The sequence below is a fragment of the Mobula birostris genome, chromosome 22 (genome assembly GCF_030028105.1).
Source record: "Mobula birostris isolate sMobBir1 chromosome 22, sMobBir1.hap1, whole genome shotgun sequence".
NCBI classification, from domain to species: domain Eukaryota; kingdom Metazoa; phylum Chordata; class Chondrichthyes; order Myliobatiformes; family Myliobatidae; genus Mobula; species Mobula birostris.
Window position 1 is genome coordinate 42,233,647 of NC_092391.1, and position 26,210 is coordinate 42,259,856.

The window sequence follows — 26,210 nt, forward strand, 5'->3', positions numbered from 1 at the left end:
AGATCTTGAGAGGAGTTTGAATGCCACTGAATTCCCAACACAATGAAAGTGATTGAGAGAGAGTAGGTAACAGGGAAATTGATGGAGAAGCATAATATGGGGATGCTGTGGTTGCTGGTGCAGACTTGTTAGGGTACTTATACTACACCGTTGTATAATAAGCTACACAGATCAAGCAGGCGCACGCTCTCTGGAGTGGGTTTTCTGACTTGCAATGTAAATGGGATTGGAGCATTTTATACAGAGACTCTATAGCATCCAGCTATATCGTAAAGCTAGTTGCACAGTCAATTAGACTGAAAAATTTTCAGTGTAAACCAGGAGATATGGAGTATTAATTTTAATAACAGAAAATGAAAATTGGGGCAAGCATATCGGTTGATGGGAATATATGAATTGCATAAATTTAAAAATGACACTTGAATTCATTTTGGATAAAAATTGAGGAAGTGCTACTTGCAAAATCAGAATCAGGTTTAATATCACTAGCATATGTTGCGAAATTTGTTATATGACAGCAGTAAATTGCAATGCATAATAAAAACTAAATTGCAGTAAGAAGTTTATGTGTATGTACATGCAAGCACCTGTGTGTGTGTGTGTGTGTGTGTGTGGATTCAATGTCCATTCACAAATCGGATGGTAGAGGGGAAGAAACTGTTCCTGAATTGTTGAGTACGTAGCGATGAAAAGAGAGCATGTCATGGGTGATAGGTGTCCTTAATGATGGATGCTGCCTTTTTGAGGCATTGCTCCTTGAAGAGTTTGTTTAATAATTACCTTGGACAAAGAGCATTCACATCTGGGATCCTCTCTGGTTGCAGTGGATGACCATGACTTCTGTGCCTTGTCATGCCCATTGCTGTCTATGTAGCATTGCAGAATGACCTTCCTGGTCATTGGATCTCACTGTAGATCTCCTCTGCCCTGTCTGCTGTAGTTGACTTCGCCTGCTAGGACAGGCATGTCCGTATTTCACTAGGGTACGAGACCTGCTGGCTCCCCTCACCAAGTTTAGCCCACCTGTCAAAGTGGTGTACCAGGATGTGGTCACTGTTGCATAGAAATAGCTACTTGAATCCACAGGTGAGAGCTGAGTGTCTGGTGGGGACCAAAGGTAACATTCAAAATGATTAGATTAGATTTTTTTTAGATTAGATTATGAGGACACTCAGTCCTCGTTTATTGTCATTTAGAAATGCATGCATTAAAAAATGGTACAATGTTCCTCCAGAAAGATATCACAGAAACACAGGACAAACCAAGACTAAAATTGACAAAACCACATAATTATAACATGTAGTTACAACAGTGCAAAGCAATACCGTAATTTGATAAAAAGCAGACCATGGGCACGGTAAAAAAAAGTCTCAAGTCCCGATAGCCCCATCATCTCACGCAGACGGTAGAAGGGAGAAAATCTCCCTGCCTCCAAGTGCTGCAAACTTGCCGATGCATTGGAAGCACCTGACCGCAGCCGACTCTGAGTCTGTCTGAAAACTTCGAGCCTCCGACACCGAACACCATCTGTGCCGAGCGCTTCGACCCTGTCCTGGCTGCCAAGCAGCAAGCAAAGCCGAGGACTCGGGGCCTTCCCTTCCGGAGATTCTGGATCACACAGTAGCAGCGGCAGCGAAGCAGGCATTTCAGAAGTTTCACCAGATGTTCCTCCGTGCTCTCACGTCTGTCTCCATCAAATCAGGATGACTGTAGATATTTTCAAATACTTTGTAGTGCCTAACTTGTTGAAATAGTGAAATTGTTTCCTTTTCACTCTCAACCATTTTTAGCATTTCCAAGTCTGAATGATTGAAACCACAGTGAGCAAAACAGTTCTGAATTGTCTTAATGCTTGTTTCGTGCTAACTATTGATGACAAAGATCACTGCTTTTTGAACACAAACACATGCAACTAATGCTATTTAAACATTGTTGGCTTTAAGCACGGTGTAGTGTCTAACAGCCACAAGATGTGCCTGAGACTGTTAGTTAGAAACTGTTTAGCAACAGTCTCCTTCCCCGATTAAGTGGCTAAGTGTCCCAAATAAACAAGGGGAATCCTGGCTAATTTTTTCAATTTTTGTTGTTCCAAATAAGCAGCTACCCCAATTAGCTGATGAACCAATTAAGCGGAATCCACTGTATATTAAATTAACTAAGCAGTTCAAAAAGTGAGCAAAGTGTTCATGGGTCAGTTCATTGTCCACTCAGAAATCTGATGGTAGCATGTCCTGGGTGATGGGGTCCTTAGTGGTGGATGCTGCCTTTTTGAGGCATCTTTTTGAAGATTCCTCTTCTCAGGAGGCCAGTGACCATGATGGGGCTGGCTGAGTTTGCAGCCTTTTCTGATCCTGTGCAGTGGCTCCTCCATACCGGATGGTAATGCAACCAATTAGAATGCTTTCCACAGTACATCTGAAGAAATTTGCAAGAGTCTTTGGCGCCAGTGTTGATGACCATCATGGAGGAAATGTTATTTCCGATCCACACTGACTGTGGTCTCCCAAGTCAAGGATGCTGTTCTGGAAGAAGGTACAGAGGCCCAGGGTTTAGTTAGTACTGAGATTATGATGATGTTGGATGCTGAGCGGTAATTAATAAACTGCACCCTGATGTAGGTATTTCTGTTGCCTATGTGGTAAGGCCAAGTAGAGAGACAGTCGGATTGCAACTGTTGTAGATCTATAGTGTCAGTAGGCAAATTGCTGTGGGTCCTGGTCCTTGCTTAGGCAGGTTGATTCTGGCCATGACCAATCACTCAATGCACTTCATTGCAGTAGCTGTGAAGTGTAACTGTGCAATAGTCGTTGAGGCAGCTCACCCTGCTCTTCCTGGGCACTGGTATGACTTATGTCCTTTTGAAGGAGGTGGGAACCTCTGACTGCAACAATGAGATTGAAGATGTCCTTGAACACTCCGGCCAGATGGTTGGCACAGATTTTCAGTGCCCGACCAGGTACACTGTTGCCTTGCGAGGGGTCACCCTCTTGAAAGATGCTCTGACGTCAGTCTCCGAGCCAGAGATTAGAGTCACCAGATGCTGCAGGAATTCACATGGGTGTAGTTTTATTCTCCCTTTTAAAGCATACATAAGAGGTATTGAGTTGATCTAGGAGTAAAGCTTCCCAGCCATTCATAATGTCAGATTTTGCTTTGTAGGAAGTCATTGCCAGCAAGTCCTGCTAGAGCTGACTTGTGTTCCATTCCAGCTCTAACTTCAATCGGAACTGTTTTATTCACTCTTAAAATAGCCATCCATTGATCATACCTGGGCTTGTATGGCTCATCCATGGCTTTTGATTTGGGTATGTTCTCGAAGGCGCACACTCATCCACATGGGTCTTGATGAAGTCTGTGACAACTGTGGCATCTTCATTCGGATTTGAAGATGAATCCCTGAATGTTGTCCAGTCCAAAGAGCAGTCCTGTTAGCGCTCCTCTGCCGTTGTGATCCTCACCACAGGTGCTGTGGTCCTCGGTCTCTGCCTGTATGGTTTATCTCCATCTGGATCGGTCTGCCATAGTTGACCATAATGTGAGATAAGTGCAGTGTTACTTAAAGCCAGAAAATTCTATTGATTGAAGGGTGTGAAAGAAAGTTTTCAGAAAGTGGGAAAAGAGCAAGGAAGTTGATCTCTAAACAAGGAAAAATGAATGTGAATCATGGCTGGGAGGGGAGGGAAAAGCATGGAGGTTCTATGAACCCACTTCAACTTGATACACAAATGCTGCTGCAGTTCAGCCTCAAAGCACCCAACCTACTCCTGTTTCCGAAATGGATGTAATTAATGCCATCCCCAGGTAATCGATGAGATTATGCTTTTGGCCTGTCCCACCCTTACACTGACAGCAAGGAGAATGAATCAACTTTTAGACTTTTCCAGAGTGAAATAAGTTAGCAGCATAGTCTGTGGTTGAAATGGATAAGAATATTGGGCTTGTTTTTCCCAGGACTGCTATTTGTGTTCTGAAATGAGTAGTGTAATATTTGCTGAGGATACAACAGTGTAGGATTTGTGTTAATGGACTAGGATTCCAGAGACCTTGATTTGAATCCAGTTGATCTTGTAAATGTCAGTCACCTTAAGTTAACTAAAGTTAACTATCATGAAACCACTTTGTCATAAAAATTCTTCCTGGTTCATTTGATCTTGCATAATGTTATTTAATGTGCTATATAATAATAAGCACAGGTGTACACCTTGAGAAATATTTTAGTTAATTTGTGGCTAACTAATGATTAGGATTGTTTTCTAAGGAATTTAATCATATCAAATTGAAAGAAAAAATTTTTTGAAGATACATGATGAATTGGAAAATGTTAGGAACCTGGACAGGATAACTAACAAAAATACGTTGAGAACAAGCTCCTAAAAGGTGCAAAAACAGGGTAAATGTTTTTGGAACTACAGTTAAGATAAAGATAGGTTCCATAAAGCAATAAGATGAGGGTATTAATAACAGGAAATAAGGAAAAGCTGAAAAGTTAAGCATATTTTGTAACTGTCTTCTGGAAAAACTCCACATCAGTAGTTGCAGGACGTTCAGGAGCAAAAGACAGCAAGGATTTTAAATAATCCCAGTCTTTGGAGAGAAGATGCAAGGCAAAATAATGGTATTGGAGGCTGATGTACCTTGGACATATTGACCAGTAAACAGATATGTTAAAAGTAGCTGTGAAGACAGTTGGATTCCTTATCTGAAGTTTCTTAGTTTCCAGAATAGTCTCTGGAGTTACCAAGAAGAGGAAAAGGTAAGAAACTATAGGCCTGTTTTCCTCTATTGGAAAGATCTGCAATGAATTGTAAGGAAATGGTAGCAAGATACTTAGAAAGTCAGAATACAATTATGAAAGGGGAAATCTGATTTGACAAATTATTGAAGCTCTATGAAGTATTGGGTGGATGAGGAAGAACAAGAAACAGAAACCACTCAGCATAACTTTAAAGTTCAAAGTACATTTATTATCAAAGTACATTACACAACCTTGAGGTTCATTTCCTAAAAGGCAGCCACGAAACAAAGAAACACAAAAGAACCCATTTCAAGAAAAGACTGTCAAGCGCAGAGAGAGGGGAAAAAAAACAAATCATGTAAACAACACGAGCAAATAGGGTTCTGAACTGAAGTCCACAACGAGAGTCTGTCTAGAGACCCTTGGTTCAGTACAGAGCTGAGCTGAACTGGCCCGTCCCTTGCCTCAGGCCCCAACACCCTGACCTTTTCAATCTGACCCGGCACCTAAATCGTCCAAACATTGGGTTCAGTTGCTTTGATACGCTGTGGTGCCTGGTCCCCGCAGCCTCAATTCAGCCTGTATCCGACCTTTCCAATTCGGCCTGGCACTTAAATCACTGTCTAGACATCAGGTACAGTCGCTTTAGTACACTCTGGTACCAATGAGTTCAGAGCTGATGGCTTTGAGATGACATTAATACACAACTATTGACTTTATGAAGAAGCTGCCAATTTATCACTTAAAGATATGACATGAAATTTGTTGTTTTGCAGCAACAATTAGTGTAAAGATGTAAAATTACTACAAATTACAAAATAGAACTTTGAGATAATTTTCATGGATCATTCAAAAAACATTTGGAATTAATGCATCGCGTTCGTCTTGGTAAGTTGGGATCCAACATAGATCAATGTTGCAACCTCACTATTTAGGCCCTATGTGCATAACAGGTAAAGGCACTGAGAATTGTAGTCAGCTTTCGTTCCAACTTAAAGATGGGTAAGCAAATTGTGAGGAGGACACAGGGATACTAAGTAGGTTAGGTGTGCAGGCAAATAACTGGTAGATGGCATATAATGCGGGAAAAACGCAGGATAATTGATTTTGGTAGGAAGAATAGAAAAATTATTGGTTAAGTGAGATGAAGGACAGGAGATGGATTGGTGTTCTTGCATATGGAACAAAGTTTGGGTACAACAATTAATCAGCCGGAACAATTGAATGTTGCCATATATTCCAAAGGTGATAAAATATCAATAAATGTCTGAAAGTCTTGTCGCAACCCAGGTGTGTGCGATGACACCTGGAATACTAAGAATATTTCTTTCATAATTTTAAGGAGGGGATTATCTTCATTGGATTAAGGCTAGAAGAGGTTCACTATCTTAATTCCCTGGATGAGGGGTTAATGTAAAAAGAGAGTGTGGGTTTGCACTGTTACTTTGATGGAACATACTAATTTTCTGAGGGGCTAAGGTATTTGCAGAGGGAATGTTCCCTTCACCTAAGCATTTAGATCTGCTGCAGTGTATTTTCAGAATTGGAAGGAATTTCTTCTCTGAGGCAATGAAGTGTTTTGAATTCTCTACCCAAGCGAGCAATGGGAAATTAATTGTTAAATATATTTGAGACCAAGGCAGTGTTTTGTCTTTAGCAGAGTTGAGGGTTCTGGGAAACAGGTAGAGTAGTAGGACTGAGGTCAATATCAAACTGGTGTCCAAAAGGGTGACGGTAATATGCCTTAGTGACACTGACCTCAACGATAATGAAGTGCTTAGAGCGACTGGTTATGAGTTGTATTAAATCTCATCTTCCTGCTACATTGGATCCTTTCCTGATCACTTGTCACTCAAATTGGTTCACTGATGATGCCATAGCCTCTACGCTCCACTCTGTCCTGTCCCACCTGTAAAATGGTGCCTCATAAGCCAGGATGTTGTTTATTGACATCAGCTCATGGTTTAATATGCTCATCTCTCAGAAGGTGGTGGGTAAACTGTTCTTGTTGGGTCTCAACACCTCTCTCTGTAAATGGATCTTGGACCTCTTGACAAAAAGGCCATAGTCAATCTTTGTTGGCAAAGACATCTCTAGCTCCATCATGTTGAGCTCTAGGTGTGCCTGCTCTGCTCACTGCTGACACATGACTGCACTGTTAGATCCAGTTCAAACCAAATCATCAAGTTCATTGATTACACACTATGGTAAGGCCTCAAACAACAACAATGATGAAACGGCACACAATTTAAGTCTTAGTATAGATTAGATTAGATTATGAGGACACGCAGTCCTCTTTTATTGTCATTTAGTTATGCATGCATTAAGAAATGATACAATGTTTCTCCAGAATGATGTCACAGAAACACAAGACAAACTGACTGAAAACTGACAAAAAACACATAATTATAACATATAGTTACGACAGTGCAAAGCAGTACCATAATTTGATGAAGAACAAACCATGGGCACAGTAAAAAGTCTCAAACTCTCTCGAAAGTCCCATCATCTCACGCAGACGGTAGAAGGAAGAGAAACTCTCTTCCTGCCATGAACCTCCAGCGCCGCAAACTTGCTGATGCAGCGCTCTGGAAGCACCCAACCACAGCCGACTCTTGAGTCCATCTGAAAACTCCGAGCCTCCGACACCGAGCACCATCTCTGCCAAGTGCTTCAACCCCGGCCCCAGCAACAGGCAATAGGCAAAGCCGAGGATTTGGGGCCTTCCCCTCCGGAGATTCTCGATCGCACAGTAGCAGCGGCAGCGAAGTGAGCATTTCAGAAGTTTCTCCAGGTGTTCCTCCGTGCTTCTCACGGCTGTCTCCATCAAATCAGGATTGTACACGGCCCCTAGTTAACACATATGATATCATTCGGAATGGCCGTGCGCGCTGCATCACACCGCCATCTTCTCCTCCTTCCCCTCTGGGGAAGACCAAAGAGATGTTTGTGGACTTTTGGAAATTGCAGACTGACCACTCCACTGTGCATACACAGACCTCCGTAGAGACAGTTAAGAGCATCAAGTTTCTGGGAGTGCACATAATGGGCGATCTCATATGGTCCCTCAATGATCAAAAAAGCACAGCAGCTTCTCCGCCTGCCCCCCTCCCCCCCAAATTTTAAGCAGTTTTTACAAGAGCACCACCGTGAGTGTCCTGACCAGCTGCATCACTGTCTGGTACAGGAATTGCAAGGCATCTGACCACAAACCCCTACAAAGGAATGTGAAGACTGCTGAGAGGATCATTGGAGTCTCTCTTCCAACCATTAGAAATGCAGGTTTCCTCCGCCATCCGAAGGTAGAGCGTTCCTATGAAACGGTTCGTAAGCCGGAATGTCGTAACGCAAAGAAGCAATTACTATTTATTTACATGGGAAAATTTTGTGAGCGTTCGCAGACCCAAAAATAACCTACCAAATCATGCCAAATAACACATAAAACCTAAAATAACAGTAACATATTGTAAAAGCAGGAATGATATGATAAATACACAGCCTATATAAAGTAGAAATACTTTTCCACAATCATTGCCTGCACTGTCCACCGTAGCGAAAGTCTCACGCAAGCACTGTTGGCATAAACATGATGCAAGCGCTCTCGGCAGAAAATCTCATGCAAGCGCTGTTGGCAGAAACACGCTCTCCAGTAACCTTTAAGCTATGAAGCTGTCAAATCATACCAAATAACACGTAAGAATACACAGCCGATATAAAGTAAAAAAATTGTATGTACAGTGTAGTATCACTTACGGGAATCGGGAAGACATCGAGCACATTGATGATGGTGTGTTAGGCTGAGTTGGCGGAGGTTGGGTTGGTGCAGTGGCCCCCACCCTTTGGGCTGCCCACCAATACCGATCCGTGAAGCATGCAGGGGTACAGTGGTAGCCTAGAGGCATACAGCACATCTTTAAGAAAAAAGCCGAAATAAACAAGCTAATTAATTAGGTGCCACCTGGCACATAATTGTCGGCCCAGATCAGAGGCGACGCAATCGGCAATCGCCTCAGATCTGGGCTGACATTTACGTGCCGGGTGGCACCTAATTAATTAGCTTGTTTATTTCGGCTTTTTTCCTAAAGATGTGCTGGATGCCTCCCATCTACCACTGCATTCTCCGCGGATTGGTATCGGTCCGCGGCCTGGGGGTTGGGGTGTTGGGACATTGAGGTGTCATCTCATCGTTGTCTGTTTCCATTAGGGCAGGCAGGCCATCTTCTTCTATGTTTGCCTGCCTCGATGTCACTTTCTGTCCGTTCACTACTGCATTTGGTTTCAATTGTTATCCTTTCCTCTTCCAACTGCATCAGCTCTTCATTTATCAGTTCTTGGTCATGGGATGCCAAAACCTCTTCAAAATCATCTTTGTCAACTTCCACAAGCCAAACTCACTTTTTTCCTTATTTCGTTCACCACGATCGAAACGTTTAATTATGTCTAGTTTTACGCTAAGTGTAACACCCTTACGAGCTCTTTTAGGCTTTTCCGATACCATAGAACTCATCTTGCAAACGGCTGCTCACAGACACGTGTTTAAGCAATGCCGGCGAGAATGCGGTTTGGAATCCAGGGGAGAGCGGCTGCTTGGAGCGCGTGCTGATTTTTTTTTCGCGCGCTACTTTTTTCGTAATAGCGAAAACACCTGTTAGCGAAAACAGGGAACTAAGGTAGGTCTTTCGTAACAGTGAGGATTCGTAAGGCAAACGTTCGAAAAGCGAGGGACACCTGTACTTGCTGCATACACAGGGCCCTTAGCATTGTCAGTGATTCCTCCCATCCATCCAACAATCTCTTTGACCCCCGACCGTCAGGCAGAAGGTACCATAGCATTATGACAAGAACTGTTAGTATGGGAAATAGCTTCTTCCTTCAGGCCATAAGTCTCCCTGCCACTACCCAGATCTCATCACGTATGAAGTGCCAGTGGCATTATACTGTTTACTTTTCAACTTCTTTCCTATATGCACCTTATTATTTTAATTTCACTTGTAATATTATTTTGTGCTAACATGTGTGAGTTATGCGTACTTGTTGTGCACCTTATTCCAGCGAAATGTTGTTTCGTTTGGTGGTATACATGTGTGCAGTTGAATGACAATAGACTGAACAAACTTTAAGCCTGCCCCATTGTTCAAGGATCATACAATGGCTACCATTTCCTTCTGTGCTTAAGAAGCAGGAATCTGCTCCCATGCCTAATCTGGCTGGTATGGAACTTTGGTCAGTGTAATGGTGTGGACTTAACTGCGCCCTGGAAAGACCTACCAGTTTCTGTTCAAAGGCAGCTGAGTATCGTTCACATTGATATTCACACAATAAATGAACTCAGTATGATAACCAATTTTCAGATATTAAAACAAAACCCCAATTGCATTCTTATTAGGTTGTAAAAGATCCATAGCTATTTTTCTGTAATTCACCCAGCCTGATGATCTGTTGCCTCTCTACTGCTTGGAGCTCTGTGCAACTTACCTTATTTATCTACATCTCAAAAGTGACTACACTTTCAGAATACTGGATTTATGAGGCATTGAGACATTGGGAGGTAGTGCAAGGCACCAAATCAACTTTATATACACAAGAGATTCTGCTGATTCTGAAAATCTTGAGCAACACATACAAAATCCTGCAGGAACTCAGCAAGTCGGGTAACATCTATGGAGGGGTATGCTCAGTCAGCTTTTCAGGCCAAGGCCCCAATAAAAGATCTTTATTCCCCTTCGTGATGCTGCCTGACGTGCTGAGTTTCTTCAGCATTTTCTGTGTTGCACCACATCAAATTCATATTTAAAGTTCAAATTCAAAGTACATTCATTATCAAAGTGTGTATACATTGTACAAACTTGAGATTCGTCTCCTTACAGGCAGCCACGGAACAAACCCAAAAGACCGAGCAGGGCCGAGTAAACTTGCAGAGCAGCATGTTGAACTGACCTGTCCCTCGCCTTCGGCCCTGACATCCTGACCTTTTTAATCTGGCCCGGCTGTTATTGTCCAAACATCGGGTTGTGTTGCTTTGAAACACTCTGGGGCCTGGGCCCCGAGCCTCGACTTGGCCTGTACCTGACTTTTCCAACTCAGTCCGGCGCTGTAATAGATTGTACCTCGGGACTTCCCTCGCTTCCTGTGAAGGGCCCACTGCTTTGCCTCGCCTCAGTGCTGCCACATCCAGTCCCAAGAGAAGTTGAAGACTATTGTTTGCGGTGATCGTTTACCTGAAAAAGTATGATTACCAAGTATTTTGTTTTCCTTGTTTCATTGGCCACCAGCAAGTAGTCACTTTGCTTCACCAGTGCCATCTTAAACAGGAACCGCAGAGTTGGCAGAGTTTTTTAATGTAGTGTTTAATGTTTTAAAATGTTAAGGTGAAATGCTGAAGCTCAGATCTTAATGCTTTTCAGATCTTTGGTTACAAATGTTATATTAATATAGAATTTTTCATATTTACATTTTTAAGCATTTTAACCTGAATTGTGTGAGTGTATCTGTACTGCTTTACATTGGTGATTGTGACTAAAATGACGTTTTTCCTGCCTGTCTCTGCATTGAGTTTCTGCTGCTATAATCAAATCAATTGCTATTGTAAACAAGCTGCTGTGATCATCACATTGCAGTAAACTTAATTTGTGCTCCACTATCTTGTGAAACCTGATTTGGCTGCAAATGTCAAGTGCAGCTCCTAGCTCAAAAGCCAATCTTTTTGGTCAAATTGTTGAATCATTAATAATTAACGACATCAGAGACATAAAATTCAGTTGGAATTGGATTTAAGAGATTATCTTGTTCTCTCGATTCTCATCTCAATATTGGATTAGGCGCTGAGATGTTCCTATTTGTCAGAAATTCTTAAAATAGGTTGTTTGCTGTTATATCAAGGTCCAAAGGTTCAAAGCAAATGTATCATCAAAGTACATATACAGTACCTTGTAAAAGTATTCAGCCCCCAACCCTTTGTTCATATAATTGAGTATTACAATCAGGGATTTTGATCAATTTAACTGAGAATTTCTATTTGTGAATCACATGCTTTTTATTTTCACAGTAGAGCCCAAAAATAAACAGGGAAAATTGTAAAACAATAAAACTAAAAATTTAGAACCGAAAAATCAGCAATTCAAAAGTGTTCATCCCCCTTTACTCAGTACTTAATTGATTCACCTCTTGCTGTGTTTTTGGATAAGTCTCTATTAGCTTTGCACAATGTGATGGAGCAAGATTTGTCTATTCTTCCTTGCAAAATTGCTCAAACTGTGCCAGGTTAGTTGGGGTGTGGCGGTAGACAACAACCTTGAGCTCTTGCCAGCGATGTTTGATTGGGTTAAGGTCAAGACTCTGAGCTACTCAAGGACATCAAATTACTTCATTGGAAACCACTCCATGGTTGCTCTGCCAGTGTGTTTTGGGCCATCGTCCTGCTGTAAGATGAACTTCCATGTATAGTTGTTCATAAATTCTATTGTATTTTATTTTCCTGTAAGTAACTTTGAAAACTTTTCTTTGAACTTTGCAGTTAATTTGCAGTATAACTGACCTGTCCCTTTTTTATCCTCCTCCTAAACCACATTTTCTTATTGTGCTTTTGGCTTCTAATTGTATTTGGGGTGTGCATATTTTCCACTGGAGATGTGTAATATTGTGTGCTTCCTTTCTCAGATATTCACGGAGACTTTCCGGTACACTCTCTCGAGCCTTGAGATGAATAAGTCGATGAGTCACGGTGTTGGTCATCACGACATGCACATGTCCTCTGGTGGCCATGGGCACAACTCAACACCTGCGCCAGGGCCTGGCCATGGACATGGTTCTGGTGGCATGATGGTAAGGCTTCCCTCCAATCTTTTCACCAAGTGGTCAGCATTAAATCTGTCCCTAGACTTAAACAAAAAGTTGGCAAAATTGAGATTGCACAAGGTTTACAGTTATAGGTTAAACAGCACAGAAGCAGCCCAATCTCTCCATGGCAACACACACACAAAATGCTGAAGGCCAGGCAGACTAAACAGTCTTTTACTGATGAAGGGTTTCAGCCCGAAACGTCAACTGTTTACTTTTTTCCTTAGATGCTGCCTGGCTTGCTGAGTTCCTCCAGCATTTTGTGCATGTTGCTTTGAATTTCCAGTATCTGCAGATTTTCACATGTTTGTGGTCCAACTTCTCCATGCTGACCATTATTCCATTAAATTAGTCCCATTTACTGAACCATGCTGGGACCAGGATCCTGGTGATTTGCGTAATGAGGCCTGTGATTAGGACAATAAACTAAACACAATCGACAAACAAACGAGAAAATCTGCAGATGCTGGAAATCTGGGAAAAGGCCTCTGACTATCCACGCGATCAATGCCTCTCATCATCTTGTACACCTTTTTCAGGTCACCTCCCATCCTCTGTTGCTCCAAGGAGAAAAGGCCAAGTTCACTCAACCTAGTCTCATAAGGCATGCTCCCCAAACCAGGCAACATCCTTGTAAATCTCCTCTGCACCCTTTCTATGGTTTCCACATCCTTCCTGTAGTGAGGCAACCAGAACTCTGCACAGTACTCCAAGTAGGGTCGGACCAGGGTCCTATATAGCTTCAACATTACCTCTTGGCTCCTAAACTCAATCCCACAGTTGATGAAGGCCAATGCGCTGTATGCCTTTTTAACCACAGAGTCAACCTGTGTAGCTGCTTTGAGTATCCTACGGACTCGGACCCCAAGATCCCTCTGATCCTCCATACTGCCAAGAGTCTTAACATTAATTCTGCAATCATATTTGACCTACCAAAATGAACCACCTCACACTTACTTGGGTTGAACTCCATCTGCCACTTCTCAGCCCAGTTTTGCATCCTATCAACGTCCTCCTGTAACCTCTGACAGCCCTCCACACTATCCACAACACCTCCAGCCTTTGTGTCATCAGCAAATTTACTAACCCATTCCTCCATTTCCTTATCCAGGTCATTTATAAAAATCACGAAGAGTAGGGGTCCAAGAACAGATCCCTGAGGCACACCAGAATATGACTCGTCTACAACCACTCTTTGCCTTCTGTGGGCAAGTCAGTTTTGGATCCACAAAGCAATGTCTCCTTGGATCCCATACCTCCTTACTTTCTCAATAAGCCTTGCATGGGGTACCTTATCAAATGCCTTGCTGAAATCCATATACACTACATCTACTGCTCTACCTTCATCAATGTGTTTAGTCACATCCTCAAAAAATTCAATCAGGCTCATAAGGCAGGGCCTGCCTTTGACAAAGCCATGCTGACTATTCCTAATCATATTATGCCTCTCCAAATGTTCATAAATCCTGCCTCTCTGGATCTTCTCCATCAACTTACCAACCACTGAAGTAAGTCTCTCTGGTCTATAATTTCCTGGGCTATCTCTACTCCCTTTCTTGAATGACGGAAAAATATCCACAATTTTCCAATCCTCCAGAACCTCTCCCGTCCCCATTAATGATGCAAAGGTCATCGCCAGAGGCTCAGCAATCTCGTGCCTTGCCTCCCACAGAAGCCTGGGGTACGTCTCGTCTGGTCCTGGTGACTTATCGAACTTGATGCTTTCCAAAAGCTCCAGCACATCCTCTTCCTTAATATCTACAATGCTCAAGCTTTTCAGTCCGCTGTAAGTCATCCCTATGATCACCAAGATCCTTTTCCATAGTGAATACTGAAGCAAAGTACTCATTAAGTACCTCTATCTTCTCTGGTTCCATACACACTTCTCCATTGTCACATTTGATTGGTCCTATTCTCTCACGTCTTATCCTCTTGCTCTTCACATACTTGAGGAATGCCTTGGGATTTTCCTTAATCCTGTCCGCCAAAGCCTTCTCATGGTCCCTTCTGGCTCTTCTAATTTCATTCTTAGCTCCTTCCTGCTAGATTTTATAATCTTCTAGATCTCTATCATTGCCTAATTTTTTTGAACCTTTCGTAAGCTCTTCTTTTCTTCTTGACTAGATTTACAACAGCCTTTGTACACCATGGTTCCTGTACCCTACCATCCTTTCCCTGTCTCATTGGAACGTACCTATGCAGAACTCCATGCAAATATCCCCCAAACGTTTGCCACATTTCTTCCGTACATTTCCCTGAGAACATCTGTTTCCAATTTATGCTTCCAAGTTCCTGCCTGATAGCGTCATACTTCCCCTTACTCCAATTAAATGTTTCCGCAACTTGTCTTTTCCTATCCCTCTCCAAAGCTATGGTAAAGGAGATAGAATTGTGATCACTATCTCCAAAATGCTCTCCCACTGAGAGATCTGACACCTGATCAAGTTAATTTCCCAATACCAGATCAAGTACAGCCTTTCTTCTTGTAGGCTTATCTACCTATTGTGTCAAGAAACCTTCTTGAACACACCTAACAAACTCCACCCCATCTAAACCCCTTGCTCTAGGGACATGCCAATCAATATTTGGGAAATTAAAATTTCCCACCACAACAACCATGTTATTATTGTTACACCTGTCCAGAATCTATCTCCTTATCTGTTCCTCAATGTCCCTGTTACTATTGGGCGGTCTATAAAAAACACCCAGTAGAGCTATTGACCCCTTCCTTTTCCTAACTTCCACCCACAGAGACTTTGTAGCCCTCCATGTCTTCCTCCTTTTCTGCGGCCATGACACTACCTCTATTCAATCGTGCCATGCCCTCACCTCTTTTGCCTCCCTCCCTATCCTTTCTGAAACATCTAAAGCCGGGCACTCAAAGTAATCATTCCTGCCCCTGAGCCATCCAAGTCTCTGTAATGGCCACAACATCATAGCTCCAAGTGTCGCCTTACCTGGAAGGACTGTTAGGGGCCCTGAATGGTAGTGAGGGATGAGGTGTAGGGGCAGTCAATTCCAGTTAATTAGACTAGTGATTAATCGGGGGCAGCCGCTTATTTGGGGCAACTCTTGAACAAAAACTAATTGAGAAACTAGCTGACATTCCCTTCATATATTTTGGACGCTATGTCTCTTAATTGAGGCAGGAAATTGTTGCTGAACAGATTTTAACTAGCATCAGACGCGTGCACCTGTGTAGCCGTTAAACATTACACCATGCTTAGAGCAAAGTTTTTAAATAGTTCAGTGCGCTTGTGTTCAAAAAGCAGAGATTTTTGTCACCTGTTGTGTATGTGGCTGGGTTACACAACAAAGCTATAAATAAAAATGCTGTAGACGGGAGCTAAGTTAACAGGGTTCTTTACTGACTGAAACCGAACTGAACACACACGTGCAGATCAATACGCGCCTAATAGCGCATGCACAATATAATGTATTACTACAACAGAAAGTAGTCCTACATTATACAGCAGGCTATATGGTACATCACTGATAGTTGGCGAGGATGAAACAGTAACACAATTCAGAACTATTTTGCTCTGCAGTTTTAAGCATTCAGGCTTGGAGATTTCTGAAATGGCTGGGAGTGAATATAACTTCACTATTTCAAGTTAGGAACTGCGAAAAATTTGAAGGTATTGACAGTTGTTTTGAATATTACAATGAAAATGAAGATATGGAGGATGCAATTGTCGAAAACATTGTATGACGGCAGTCCATTCTGCGCACTACGTGTCTGCGCTGGTTTTGTTCATTTATGGTCACCAAAAGAACACAGCAATGTACGACGAGAAGAGGAAATATGAAGGTTAACTAGGCAGAAATATAAAAGAGTATACCAGATGTTTTTTCGGATATAGAGAATAAAAGAGAAGCAAGAATGGGTACCAGACTGCTAGAAAATGATGCTAGAGAGGTAATGGGGGACAAGGAAATGGCAGATGAACTGAATAAGTGTTTTGTGTCAGCCTTCACTGTGGAAGACACTAGCTGTATGGAGAAATTCAAGTGTGTCAAGGGGCAGAAGTGAGTGCAGTCACTATACCTAATAAGAAGGTGTTTGGGAAGCTGTAAGGTCTGAAGGTAGATGAATCACCTGGACCAGATGGACTGCACCCCAGGGTTCTGAAGTTAGTTTAAGAAGCGATGGAGGCATTGGTAGTGATCTTTCTAGGATCACTGGATTATGGAATGATTCCAGAGGACTAGAAAATTACAAATGTCTCTCTACTCTTTAACAAGGGAGCCAAAAAGACAGGAAATTACAGGATGTTATCCTAACTTCAGTGTTTGGCAAGATGTGAGAGTCCATTAAGGATAAAGTTTCAGGTACTTGGAGATGCACAATGGAATAGTCCGAAGTCAGCATAGTTTTCTTAAAGGGAAATCTTGCCTGACAAATCTTTTGGAGTTCTTTGAGGAAATAACAGCCAGGATGGATGAATGGAGAGTCGGTGGATATTGTTTAATTTGATTTTCTGAAGGCTTTTCACAAGATGCTGCACATGAGGCTGCTTAACAAGCTACGAGCCTGTGGCATTACAGGAAAGGTAGTAGCTTGTCCTGACAGACAGGGGGTAGAGTGTGAATAAAGGGGCCCTTTCTAGTTGGCTGCTGATGAGTAGTGATGTTCCACAAGGATTGGTGTTGCAATCCTACGTTTACATTAAATTCCCTCCATAAGAACATTCTGTTAGGTTTTGTGATTGTAGTGCTTACAGTCTAGCTTTTCACGCGTGGTCACTCAGATACCTCTGCATCTCAGAGTTCTTTGATTTCTCGTATATATACTATGCTCTTCCATCTTTCCTGCCAAAATGCATGATTTTACCTTAGGGCTGTTCAATTCTAACCAGGGTCATTGGTGTTTATCAACCCCACAGACAGCAGCCCTACTCCCCTGTTACTGGTTAGTTCCCAGGTCTATTTGTTCCTCTTTAGTCACCTTTCTGATTTGTTCTCAAATGGTCTTTAGTTCAGTTATAAACACTTTGTTGACAACCCTCAGATGATTGATTTATTCTGCTCTTTGACCTAAGCATTGAGGTTTAACGCTTTGTGCAATACAGTCAATGTGATCTCTCAAGCTTAGGGCTGTGTTTGTGATATATACAATGAGATATTTTGGATGATGTAATGTGAGTCTTAATTCTGCAATTATTTACCCCCAGCAAATGACATTCTACTTTGGATACAAAGGCGTGGAGCTACTCTTCCCTGGGGTGTTGATCAATTCGGTTGGAGGTGAGTGTTGAGCTTGGAGATGGTCTGGGAGTGTGAACAATAATGGCATTTATTGATGTTATGCCTGTAATGTAGAAGTATGTACAAAGTATGTATGTCCTTATGGTTGATTTGCTACAAACATTTGAAATGTAGCCGAGCAGGTGTTCCCAATCTGTGGGAGAGGTGGTTACAGAGATGGAAAGGCTTGTGATTTTTTGAGAAGTTCAAACACCAAGATGACATTTTTAATTTAGAAATTTTGATAGACATAGAAGCCTAAATTGCTGAAGTGTTTCACATTCCAAGGGAAGGAGAGTCTGAAATGAGAGTGCCTGGGTTTCGGATGGGAGGAGAGAAACTTAAAGGTGACTTGAGGAGTTAGTTGTTCATACAGAGGGTTTTGGTTATTTGGAATGAGCACTAGAGGAGATGGCAGAGCAGATGCCACTACCATGTTGAGAAAGTATTTGGATGGGAAAGACAGAGGATCTCTGGCTTTAATAGAGGTAGATCAGACTTGCATTGACAGACATGCATGACTCAATGGCTTGTAGGACAGGTGTAAGGGTATGTGGCAGTGTACTGTAATACCTGTGGGATCTGCATTGTCCAAAACATGCACGGATGCAGTCACCAACATGCAACATGGCTTTACAAATACGGTGGATTCTGGTTAATTTGGGCCATCAGTTAGTTGGGGCAGCTCCTTATCTGGGACAACTCTTAACAAAAAGAAGTCAAGATGATTGCTAGGGTTTCCTTTACTTGGAGCAATATGCTGTTTAATTGGGGCACAAGACTGTTGCCGCAGAGCTTCTAACTAGCGTCTGTCATTTGTGTTTGTATTTAAAAAGCGTTGATTTTTGTCACTAATAGTTGGCGAGGAATAAGCAGTAAGACAATTCGGACTGTTTTGCTCACTGTGGTTTCAAGCATTCAGACTTGGGAATGCCAGAAACGGCTGGGACTGAAAATGAAAGGATTTCATACTTAGTTAGGAATTGAAAGTATCGACAATCATCTTGAAGGTTACCTTCAGTCCCTATTGGACACTCAGCTGTCACCCGTGGCTCAAGTAGCTGCTTGCATGGGACAGCGGTGACACCCCAGTACTTCGCTTCGACAGGCGGGCTAAACTAGTTGAGGGTAGCCAGTGGGTCTCGTACCCCAGTGAGTTAGGGACGTGCCTGTGCTACCATGCTAAGTCAGATCCGGCAGACTGGGTGGTTGAGATCTACAGTGAGATCCAAAGGCCAGGAAGGCAGTTCTGCAACATTCCGTGGAGGACAAAAGACGTGACAGACAAGGCATAGAAGTAGTCATGGTCATTCAGTGCAACCAGGGAAGACTGCTTTTGTGATGTCTGCTGGTTTCACTGTATTAGACTTCTGAAGTCAAAAGAGTGAAACTGCCCGGGGGCAATGGCTTTTCCATTTTAAAAACACTTCAGCACAAATTTCCTGAGCTGCCAGCAGTATTGGTAGTGTTCTACTTTATTCTTTATTTCATTTAAATACATGTTGTGTTACTTTGTTAAACAGTAATTTGTCTTTTTTATACCTTTTTAACTATTTTCATGAAACTTCAGCTAATTGGAGCAGCCGTTTAATTGGGCCAAAATGTACTCGTCCTGATGTCTCATTTATCCGAATTGCTCTGTATATAGGCTCAGTTGAGGCTGTTCATGAGATGCTGTGGCCAGCAGATTTTACAACTGAAACCCCTAGTTTTCTTGGCTCCATAAGTCTAGGGAAAACACTGTCCAGTCCTGCCAAACTTGTGAGACGGAGACGGCTCTCCCACCTCAAACCCCGGTTTGAGAGGATGCTGTGTCATTTGTTACCCTGTGACAAATTAGTGCCAGGAAACAACAGACAGTACTCTGCATGCGATTAAAGGAATTAGATTTATGAATCTTAACTAAAGGGTTAGTAAAGAAAAACAAAAAGAAAAGGGCCCATTTTAATTAAACAGTCAAATGTGGAGCTCATCTTCAACTTCTCTGTCATTCGCACTGGGCCCTCGGTCAGCATGAAGGCACACACCACCTTCCGAATAACGCTCGCAATCCATCTCGAACAAGCAGGTCTCCCACCGGGTCGCATTCTATGACCGGTTCTCCCCAGCGTCTTCTCTCTTTACCTCCCGCCAAACCAAAATAAACCCAAGACCAACCTTAGTGTCCCTCACCAAGAAAACCTTCCCCTAATTCTACCATCCTAATTGGATGGCACATTCCTCATCATCCCTTATCTTCAACAATAACCCAAACAGGCTGCTTTTACAGAACTGCTGAAGGAAATACATACAGCATAACAGTAAAAATATGAACCAGGGCATTACACAATTTTCTTAAAAACTTCTTCCCGGACTGAATTGAGGAACTACCAGGACAGCTTTTACTCAGTCATTTTACATGGTGAAGTTCTTCAACCAATAAATAACTTAAAAAGAATGGAACAACCCAGATGGAGTCTTAAACAAGGGAAAATCTGCAGATGCTGGAAATCTGAGCAACACACACAAAATGCTGGAGGAACTCAGCAGGCCAGGCAGCATCAATGGAAAAAAAGTACATTCGACGTTTCGGGCCGAACTGTCAGGACTGGAAAGAAAAAGCTGAGGGTTAGATTTGAAAGGTGGGGAGGGGAGAGAGAAACGCCAGATGATAGGTGAAACTTGGAGAGGGAGGGATGAAGCAAAGAGTTAGGAAGTTGATTGGTGAAAGAGACAGAAGGCCATGGAAGCAAGGAGGAGGGGGAGGAGCACCAGAAGGAGGTGATGGGCAGGCAAGGAGATAACATGAGAGAAGGACAAGGGGATGGGAAATGGTGAAGTTGGGGGTGGTGGGGGGGAGGCATTACTGGAAGTTTGAGAAATTGATGTTCATGCCATCAGGTTGGAGGCTACCCAAACGGAACATAAGGTGTTGTTCCTCCAACCTAAGTGACACCTTTCAAAACCACCTTTCAAATCTCCTCAGCTTTTTCCTCCAGTCCTGCTGAAGGGTTTTGGCCTGAAATGTCGACTGTGCTTTTATCCATAGATGCTGCCTAGCCTGCTGAGTTCCTCCAGCATTTTGTATGTGTGTCCCAGCTGGACTCCTGCTAGGTGTTCAAGATCAATGTGATCTATTGCCAGCACTACCACCAGCAAATCAGAGAGGCCGGGTTCAAGCTCCATTTCATTATACAGGTTGATGCTCCAGTTCAACACTTAAGGGTATATATACACTGTTGGATGAGACTTTAAACTGAGGCTCTTTCTAACTTGGAGTTTTCCTCTGTTTTGTCCAATCTGTCTGTTGACCGCAATCACTAAACCAGATTATCTGGTGGTTGTCCTTCCACTGTTAGTGTGAATTTGCATAATTTGGCAGGAGCATTTCCTGAATTGCAATACTGACTGCTTTCAGAAGTGAAAGTTTGGTCAAGTGTGTGGGATGTCTTGACGTTGTCAACCGAGCTAACTTTGTGGTTATCGAAAGGGATGGAATGATAGAGACATTTTATTAATTTATATAATGAGACCATCTCCAAAAGCAAGGAACTTCTTGACCAGAGTGCTTCTATATTGGGATTTCTAGGAATTATACAAATGATGATGAAACCTATTGATTGTGATCAATGTAAAGTTAAGGTTTGATCTTTAAACTTAACAGCTTTAAGAAAGATTATATTGCTTTTGAAAATGCCATTTAATGTTTTCTTGGCTCCCTGAAATTTCTACCCTGCTGCATATTTAATGGCAAAGTTAAAAATAATATTCCTATCCTGCATTCCTTATATTAACCATTGGTCTGTGCAGAGGAGGTAAATATTTTGTTTGGCAACTACCACAAATTAGTCTAGAAAGAACTCTTCATTCTTGTTTTAATGTTGCATCTGAGAAATTGCAGCTTCGTACAACATTCTGTTTCTCTCCTCTTTCCTGGGGTCGACCCTGTAACTCTGTGGTTTCTGAAGAGGCCGATGTGGACTGGGAGCCTCTGTAGCAGCTGGAAAAAGAGGTGCTCCTTCAGCTGTCATGCTAGGCTTTTTTGTTTTAATGTTCTGTAGAAAGGGACTCTAGGTTCAGAATACCAGTGCAAATGCTCCTTCTCTGTTTTCAGCAAGTTGTGGGTTGGAGGATGCACAATGCAGATGTTAAGCTTTTCCAAAGAGGATTTGATAAAGATCTTAAATATTTTCTTCTTGCCTCATGGTAATATTTTGCCTTGGCGCAGCTGGGAGCAAAGCGCCAAATAATACATGACCTGCTCAGTGTGTAATTCCGATCTGAATGCTGGGACTGTTGATCTGGGAGAGGGCACTGACGCTGGTTCACTTTTACTTGCAGTATTTTACGATGATTGCTTATGTGGTACCACTCCATTGCTTTGAAGTGCATTCTGTTGTAACCAATCTCTTGGTGTGTTGAAAAGGACAGGGATTCCCTCTGCCTGGTAAACCACGAGCTTTATGTGAACTAAAAATCATGATCTTCAAGCACGTCCAAAAGCTGTGATAGGGCAGCTAAAGCAAAGCTAAACTGCAGTACTGATTGGTGCCAAGGCATGGAAAGTGGCCCTTATTTGCAGGGCTTCAACGTGAATATTTTTGTACAGTGGGGTTAGGAAGTCCCAATAAAGAGTCGCAGCCCGAAATGTCGTCTGTTTATTCCCCACCATGAATGCTGCCTGACCTGCTGAGTCCTTCAGCATTTTGTGTATGTTAGTAGAACTTCAGTTTTGCCGATGTTAAGTGCACAGTCCATGAGAGAGTCTTGTCCAGTAGTGATGGGGGAGAACCTTCACCAGAAGGGCTGCAGCAGTCCAGGAAGGTAGCTCACTATCGCTTGAATGCACAGTAAATGCTGGCCTCAGTTGATGTCTACCTCCAAGTCCCTACAAAGGGGCTTGAATCCAGAACCATTTGACTCATATGGGAGAAGTGGTGTAGCAAATGGAGCTGCTGCTTTACAGCTCCAGTGACCTGGGTTTAATCCAGTGTGGAGTTTAGACATTCTCCCTTCACCCCATTACCCCCAAGTACTCCCATATGTCAAGGTTGATAGTTAGATTGGCAGCTGTAACTTGCCCCTAGTATCTAGGTGAGTGGTAGAACCTGGCGGGGTGATGGAACAAGAAGATACTTGTGTTGGGTGAACATGAATGATGCCTAATGGTTCACATGGACTCTATGGGCCTGATGTACCATTGAGCTACCACTTGAACTATGACAATGGTCAAACCCTTGTTTACATTCTGTACAGTTCACACTAATTCAAGTTCTAGATTTGCATGTGCAGACTGTGAGTGAGGTTATAAAAGTTCACTGTAACACTCACAACACGCTGGAGGAACTCAGCAGGTCGGGCAGCATCCGTGGAAAAGATCGGTCGACTTTTTGGGCTGGAACCCTTCGTCAGGACTGTATGGGGAAGGGGCAGAGGCCCTATAAAGAAGGTGGGGGAGGGTGGGAAGGAGAAGGCTGGTAGGTTCCAGGTGGAAAAACCAGTAAGGGGAAAGACAAGGGGGTGGGGGAGGGGAGGCAGGGAGGTGATAGGCAGGAAAGGTGAAGGAAGAATAGGGGAAAACACAATGGGTAGTAGAAGGAGGCGGAACCATGAGGGAGGTGATAGGCAGCTGGGAGAAGGGGCAGAGTGACATAGGGATAGGGGAAGGGAGAAGGAGGGAAGTACTGGAAGTTGGAGAATTCTATGTTCATACCCAGGGACTGGAGACTACCTCAACGGTATATGAGATGTTGCTCCTCCAACCTGAGTTTAGCCTCATCATGGCAGTAGAGGAGGCCATGTATGGACATATCTGAATGGGAGTGGGAAGCAGAGTTGAAGTGGGTGGCTACCGGGAGATCCTGTCTGTTTTGGCGGACGGAGCGGAGGTGCTCGACGAAGCGGTCCCCCAATCTGCGTCGGGTCTCACCGATGTAGAGGAGGACGCACTGGATGCAATAGATGACCCCAACAGACTCACAAGTGAAATGTTGCCTCACTTGGAAGGACTGTTTGGGGCCCTGAATGGTGGCAAGAGAGGAGGTGTAGGGACAGGTGTAGCACTTGCGCTTACAGGGATAAGTGCCAGGTGGGAGATCCGTGGGGAGGGACGTGTGGACCAGGGAGTCGCGGAGGGACCGATCCCTGCGGAAAGCGGAGAGGGATGGAGGGGGAAAGATGTGCTTAGTGGTGGGGTCCTATTAAAGGTGGCGGAAGTTGCGGAGGATAATGTGCTGGATCTGGAGGCTGGTGGGGTGGTAGGTGAGGACAAGGGGAACTCTGTCCCTGTTGTGGTGGCAGGAGGATGGGGTGAGAGCCAAAGTGCGGGAAATGGAGGAGATGTGGGTGAGGGCATCATTGATGACAGCAGAAGGGAAACCACAATCCTTAAAGAAAGAGGACATTTGAGGTGTCCTGGAACGGAAAACCTCATCCTCAGAGCAGATGCGGCGGAGGCAGAGGAACTAGGAATAGGGAATGGCATTTTTGCATGTGGCGGGGTGGGAAGAGGTATAGTCGAGGTAGTTATGAGAGTCAGTGGGCTTGTAGAAGATGTCAGTGGATAGTCTGTCTCCAGGTATGGAGACCGAGAGATCAAGAAAGGGTTACTTATCCCTGTAAGTGCAAGTGCTACACCTGTCCAGATTGGGGGACCGCTTCGTTGAGCACCTCCGCTCTGTCCGCCAAAACAGACAGGATCTCCCGGTAGCCACCCACTTCAACTCTGCTTCCCAATCCCATTCAGGTATGTCTATACATGGCCTCCTCTACTGCCATGATGAGGCTAAACTCAGGTTGGAGGAGCAACACCTCATATACCGTCGAGGTAGTCTCCAGCCCCTGGGTATGAACATAGAATTCTCCAACTTCCAGTACTTCCCTCCCCCTCCCTTCCCCTATTCCTATGTCACTCTGCCCCCTCTCTCAGCTGCCTATCACCTCCCTCATGGTTCCGCCTCCTTCTACTACCCATTGTGTTTTCCCCTATTCCTTCTTCACCTTTCCTGGCTATCACCTCCCTGCCTCCCCTCTCCCACCCCTTTATCTTTCCCCTTACTGGTTTTTCACCTGGAACCTACCAGCTTCTCCTTTACACCCTCCTCCCACCTTCTTTATAGGGCCTCTGCCCCTTCTCTCTACAGTCCTGACGAAGGGTTCTGGCCCGAAACGTTGACCGATCTTTTCCACGGATGCTGCCCGACCTGCTGAGTTCCTCCAGCGTGTTGTGAGTGTTGCTTTGACCCCAGCATCTGCAGATTATTTTGTGTTTAAAAGTTCACTGTAACCTGGAGAGCTTATAACCAGTGTGTGTTACTACTTTAGAAGGAATTGTACATCATAAGTTAGCAATGCTTGGGATCACCCAGGATCATCCGATGTGCTCCAGAACTGTCCTGGAGTTGAGACATCTGTTGACTGAGGCACATTCCACAAGTGTCATATTGTAGCCAGTGTGATTCATATCCCTTTTGTGGTGGGCATCTAATAAATCCCATTTTAAAATCTCTTGGTTCAAGAAGCAGTTCCCTGGAAAGGAGACACAAAATGGCACTCTGCAATATTTTAACTGAAGTGTGCTGGCTTTACCTTTTCTACCATCCCAATCCACCTGTCTGTCGTTGGTGCAGTCCCATGTCTGTGTGTTGAAAAATCCTAAACTATATCTTTTGTTATTTTCCTTTCTGCAGGGATGATTGGAGCCTGTGTGGTTGTCTTCCTGGTTGCAATAATTTATGAGGGTCTGAAAATCAGTCGAGAATGTTTGCTTCGGAAATCGCAGGTTAATGTCCGTTATAACTCCATGCCTGTTCCTGGACCAAATGGGACAGTGTTAATGGAAACACACAAAACTGTTGGGTGAGTGAGGAAAACCATCTATCTGATCTGAACAGGCAGAGAGGTGTGGTTTCTAAATGCAGATAGTGTTCTTGGAAAATTATGGCTAATACCTCCTGTGGCCATAGAGATATCCGGAATAATGGACATGGAGTGTTGATTTTAAGGTGCTGGCATCAGTAAACAGGCTTGGGTGAGAACAGACTTGGACAAGCACAGATGCAGGCTCTAAAGATGTGGCTCGTTAGCCCCTCGCTAACAGTCACCGGACTTGGTATTGAGAAAACCACCTTTCTCAGGCTCCATACACCTAGGGTAGATATGACTTGTGTCCTGCCAAACCTGTGAGGTTGGGATGTCTCGCCCACCCAAACGCCATTTTGTGCGACTACTGTGTGCTTTACTGCCCATGCAATCCCCGTCAGCAAGAAATAACAAATCATACACTGCATACAATTATGAAGAAGTATATTTATGAATGTTAACTTAACCAAAGAGTTGTTTAAGAAAAAAATCCAATAAGATCCATTATAATTAAACAGTCAAATGTGCACATAAGTTGGAGCTCATCTTGAAG

The 26,210-nt window shown here is 43.4% G+C and overlaps 2 protein-coding genes across 4 annotated transcripts in view; both read left to right on the top strand.

Moving 5' to 3' along the window:
* The window catches only part of slc31a1 (solute carrier family 31 member 1), an 80,892-nt gene that overhangs the window by 45,315 nt on the left and 9,367 nt on the right, over nt 1-26,210 (top strand). For all 3 annotated transcript variants that reach the window (XM_072240556.1, XM_072240555.1, XM_072240554.1), the window contains 3 exons: nt 12,392-12,556; nt 17,746-17,818; nt 25,486-25,654. In XM_072240556.1, the coding sequence (XP_072096657.1) occupies nt 12,434-12,556; nt 17,746-17,818; nt 25,486-25,654 (365 nt within the window). In that variant the 5' untranslated portion in view covers nt 12,392-12,433. The remainder of the gene's footprint in view (nt 1-12,391; nt 12,557-17,745; nt 17,819-25,485; nt 25,655-26,210) is intronic.
* The window catches only part of prpf4 (pre-mRNA splicing tri-snRNP complex factor PRPF4), a 77,936-nt gene continuing 69,482 nt past the window's right edge, over nt 17,757-26,210 (top strand). Inside the window, exon 1 of the mRNA XM_072240553.1 lies at nt 17,757-17,818. The gene's annotated coding sequence lies outside the window, so the exon portion shown is untranslated. The remainder of the gene's footprint in view (nt 17,819-26,210) is intronic.